The sequence below is a fragment of the Girardinichthys multiradiatus genome, chromosome 7 (genome assembly GCF_021462225.1).
Source record: "Girardinichthys multiradiatus isolate DD_20200921_A chromosome 7, DD_fGirMul_XY1, whole genome shotgun sequence".
Lineage (NCBI taxonomy): Eukaryota > Metazoa > Chordata > Actinopteri > Cyprinodontiformes > Goodeidae > Girardinichthys > Girardinichthys multiradiatus.
In genome coordinates this window covers 9,238,579-9,243,137 of record NC_061800.1, presented here as the reverse complement: position 1 = coordinate 9,243,137, position 4,559 = coordinate 9,238,579, and the positions used below count along the sequence as shown (strand labels likewise).

The following is a 4,559-nucleotide window of genomic DNA, read 5'->3' as shown; positions in this document are numbered from 1 at the left end:
CAAGATGATTTTAAGCAAACAGTTTAAGAAAAACAGATACATGTGCAGCAAGAAACTGTGTAAAATAAGACTCTTGGAAAATAACTTTATTACCACCTCCTACTGACTTGTTTAAAAAACTTTTAAGACTATGGTTTGACTTGGCTGGCATTTCTGTCTCAACAACAATAAGAAGATGATTGTCAGAACTTAAAGACAATAAACTTATTTTCCAGAATCATACTAGAACTGTACTTGTCAGTTTCTTTCTACTGAGACAAAAAAAACCATTTTCATATTAAAAGTCAATTCAGCAATTTTATATTTTACCACAAAAACAAGTGATACCAGCCAAACTAATTACCTACATGGTAATGGTTAACTTTCCAAGACGCCTTATACTGGATGGACATATTAGGTTTAAAAATTCCAAAAGATACTTTTGCTGACAAAAAGTAACTTCATATGATCACCACAACACTGTTGTGTTTCTGTATCTATGGCAATGCCTGATATTTCTTGTTTCAGTAGTTTCAACAAACAAAAAATAGCACACATTTATTTAAAATTAGTAATTTATGGAAACCCATGTGATATTCAAAGTACAGTAAATATTTAACACAGGAAAAAAACAGGACAACAACCACTGTTTAGTTGGTTGTTTCCCTAAAATCGGGGTCCATGTTGGTGCCTAATTGGTTTTTTGTGGTAAGTCATTTGTGTTGTGACTTTCTTTGCTAATGACACATAACTAAAACTGCCTCATACTTCTCTCCACATCAAGATGACTTGCCATTCCTAACATCACGCTCATGTAGCAGTTCAATTTAGAAACAATAAACGTTTTGCAACAAAATACCATACATGCAAGTCAGAGTGCAAAATTAATAAAGTGGAATAAATTTGTTTTCTTCTTTTCAGTGATTTTAAAGATTTAGAGTTTAATCAGAAAAAACTGAGACATGACTAAGGTACCAGAGGCAGCAATGATGACAGTGTTAAAGCATTTCTGTTTTACATAATATTTTTCATGCTAATATATGTTGCATTTGTTTTGCTCCTGTTTCTCTTACATTTTGGTTACTAATAAGTGATCAAATATCAAAATGTAGTATATACATGTCCACATATTAATTATTAATTAAGCTATAAAAATTAGAAATATTATGTAAATCTATTTTTAAACTTCATTGCTTTTGATTAAAGACAATCAAAGACAATTTTCATTTAGAAATGAATGTCCTATTTTGCGTCATTTGCGTACATCAAGTTTACTTCAAGAGATCTTGAAATCAAGAAGAGTGATTGAAGTGTCTCTACAGTATATTTACATCACAGGAGCCAGGCTGCAGTATCTGAAGCGTGACAATGACCTTAATAGCTTTTCTGAACCAGGGGTAGAACAGGGCATATATGACAGGGTTTAGACAGGAGTTAAAATAAAAGAGAAATATAAAAAATGATGCATATTTAGTGCTTGTCACATTTGTCCTAATAAGGGAGTAAGTATAATATGGGCAGTAACATGTTAGATATACAACAATGAGAACACCCAGAGTCCTGGCTGCTTTTAACTCTGATCTTTTTGTTGCTGGGTTCGCTGAACAATGAAGTGTGACAGCTGTAATGTGAGAGCGCATGGCACGAGCCTGAGACACAGCCACCACAAATACTCTCATGTACAAAAGGATGATAATTGAAACTGGAATTATAAAAGTCAAAATTAGGTCAATAGTTCCAGTCAGATAGCTTAATATAAACGTACACTCTCCAAAGCAGGATTTGCCTCTGCCTGGTTGAATAAGATCATCCTTCACATAAAAAATGCTGTAAAAACCTGCACCAAGCCAACATAGACAAATACAGCACTTGACTCTTCCTAAAGTGATCCTAGTGGCATAATGTAAAGGGTGACAAATAGCCACATAACGGTCAACTGATATGAGAACAATGTTTCCAATAGAACCACAGATAATTAGGCAGACCAGGTAAAAATAGACATAACATATGACATCTCCAAGAAACCAGCAAGTTGTGCTTCTTAAGATTTCCCCAGGCATCAACAGGAGACCCACAAGGAAATCTGACACAGCCAATGAAAGAAGGAGGATGTTAGTGGTGGTGTGAAGCTTCCTGGAATACGACAGAAAAAAGGCAAATATTCTGTGAAAACACATTGATGTCAAAATAACTTCACATTTCTAAACAGTTAAAGTTAAGCTGTTTTAATATTTGCCTGAACTGGGAGATTGAAATGATGATGAGCAGGTTGAGAAATACAGTGGTCAGACAGATAAAGGACAGCACAGTGTTCAGGAGCACAGCTTTAGACCAATGAAGTGTTGGCTTCCTGCAGGAGCTGTTAAGTTGTGGAAAACAGAGTTCAGCCTCTTCCTGTGTTGCCATCATCAGACATCTGCAGCTCTCTAAGCAGATTTTTCTGTGTTGGCTTGGTTTATATATTTTTTTACTTCCCATATCTCCTCCTCTGGTCTCTACAGATTAATGTTTACACTCATCCACAGTATATAAAATTTTTAACTTTAATTTGAACTGAGGATTTTTCTTGACTATCGATAGGAGTTTTAACTAATTACATCTTAATATGTTACTGTGCAATAAGGATAAAGCACCACAAGTAATGGCAGATTTTAAGTCGGACTTACTAGTTGGAAACCAGCAGATTTTGTCACTAAATAAAAAAGTAAGTTAGCTTTTGTCAACATTACTGAAGTGTTTCAAATAAAGTCAGAGGAAGTACAACATGTGTAGGTAGTTATGTGACAGGAAGCTATTTTCTTCAGAGGTATATTCAGTATGGCTACTAAAACAGAGAGCAGGAATTTGGTGGATGATGGTCATTTTACTCCTTGATTTTTTACTTTTGCAGTTTTGGTCATTTTGCACTTAACTTGTTTTTTGAGTAAAAAAGGAGCTGTCTGGGTCCATTAACAGGTGGGGTAAGGGCAGACGTGTTACTTTATGAATTATATCTATTATTTATATCTGGTTGGTACTTTTTTTCATTAAAAGATATTTATACCATAGGAAGGGTATGAAGAAAGAACAGTTGAAATGTTACATTTTAACTAGAGCATGGCATGCAGTACAGTACACCCTGAAATGCATTAGGTTTTTAATTAATAAAATATTTATCACAACCTCTTCTTGCCTTTTTCAAAAACTATTGTAGCACCCCACTGCTCTGTCCCATATTAACAGGGACAATAACTTCAACTTACTGGTGGGATGTCTATTTGGGTCCTTTAAATTATAAGGTAGATACCACGTAGGTTTACCTATGTTGAGTCAATACTTGTTCCTCTGATAACTATTTACCATACTTTTAAGCAAAATAACAAATAATTCCAGACAACCTGCTAACAGAAACAGTTTCTTTTAATGAAAACTTGGGCAAAGAAATAAATGCTTAGCCCCAAGATCAGGGTACTCAACACCTTACAAGTTTCCAATGTCAAGACCAGAGCAAAGCTCTTAGTTCGTTCGCCGACCCATTCCTCAATCTAAATTAAAAAACAATTTGGGCACATTACCTTCTCAACCTTTTATTTCTTGCCCCAATAACTCTTATTTTTTTCAAGAACCAACAACCGTTTTAATAGATTTACCTATAACCAGAATCCACATTTTTATCAGAACTCCATACATTCATCAGAAGAAATACTGTTAACTATGAAAACAACACACATGGGCCCCACACACACTCACACAGTTCGGTACCGCTTACGGTCTCGTTGCAGGCCTGATGAAATGCGGGTGCGATGCACAAGACGAAAATCCTCTTCTTCCAGGCATAACCCTAAAATGACTCAGACTTGCTTGCTCCACAGGTGTCCGCTCTGCCGACACACAGAAGTTTGTCGATTCCCACCAACGTTACTCCACCTCCGCTACACAAATCGCACAGAAACTTATCCGTAACGCTGGATCCAGTGTCGCCAGGTTGACACATTCATCTCGTCTTCTCGGATCAGCCGAAGTTTCCTCGCATCAGCCGCGGTTCTCCTCCGTGTTTTTCTTCCTCCGTAGCACTTCCACACCTTACTGCAGATATCGTAACTGCAGCAGTTAGATTAAACTTGTGCAGAGAATCTCTGAAACAGTTAAATCCTTATCCGACTTCAGGGTCGGCCTAAATAAACTGCAATCTCCATTTTCCTCATGCTCGTCCTCTCTCCTCTTCTTCCCTTCTTCTTCCCATCATTTCCTGTCTCTCCTCCTCCGTAACTTCCGTTACAACTAGGAGGTTTCGTCCATTGTCTCTAGACTAATCAAAACATTAGTCAAACAAACAATAATATACAATAATATACGTATGTAAATACACATGTCGCCTCAAGAGCTGCTTCATTTTCCTGTTGTTTACGGTTTTTCCCAAATGACCAATAGTAAACAACCCCTGCCATATATATCGACATAATCACTTGGATTACCTATTCAAAACATAATACCAGGCTCTCAACTATATTTCTGATAAAAATATCATATTTTGATTATTTTGTAAATATTCAAAAGGTTTTGTGCATGTTTTTAGCCAGGGGCTACACTATGAAAACCAT

The 4,559-nt window shown here is 36.2% G+C and overlaps 1 protein-coding gene across 1 annotated transcript; it reads right to left on the bottom strand.

Moving 5' to 3' along the window:
* Window positions 1-1,295: 1,295 nt before the first annotated feature.
* On the bottom strand, window positions 1,296-2,385 carry LOC124870771 (trace amine-associated receptor 13c-like). The gene is made up of 2 exons (XM_047369564.1): window positions 2,216-2,385; window positions 1,296-2,112 (listed from the first exon to the last, which is right to left on the bottom strand). Exons 1-2 carry the CDS (start codon window positions 2,383-2,385, stop codon window positions 1,296-1,298), a joined length of 987 nt encoding a protein of 328 aa, XP_047225520.1.
* Window positions 2,386-4,559: the final 2,174 nt, after the last annotated feature.

Coding starts and splice junctions, on each gene's coding strand:
- LOC124870771 (XM_047369564.1), bottom strand. CDS start 2,385: ATGGCAACACAGGAAGAGGCTGAACTCTGTTTTCCACAACTTAACAGC. Junction 2,113..2,215: donor ATTTCAATCTCCCAGTTCAG/GCAAATATTAAA, acceptor GTCGTATTCCAG/GAAGCTTCACACCACCACTA.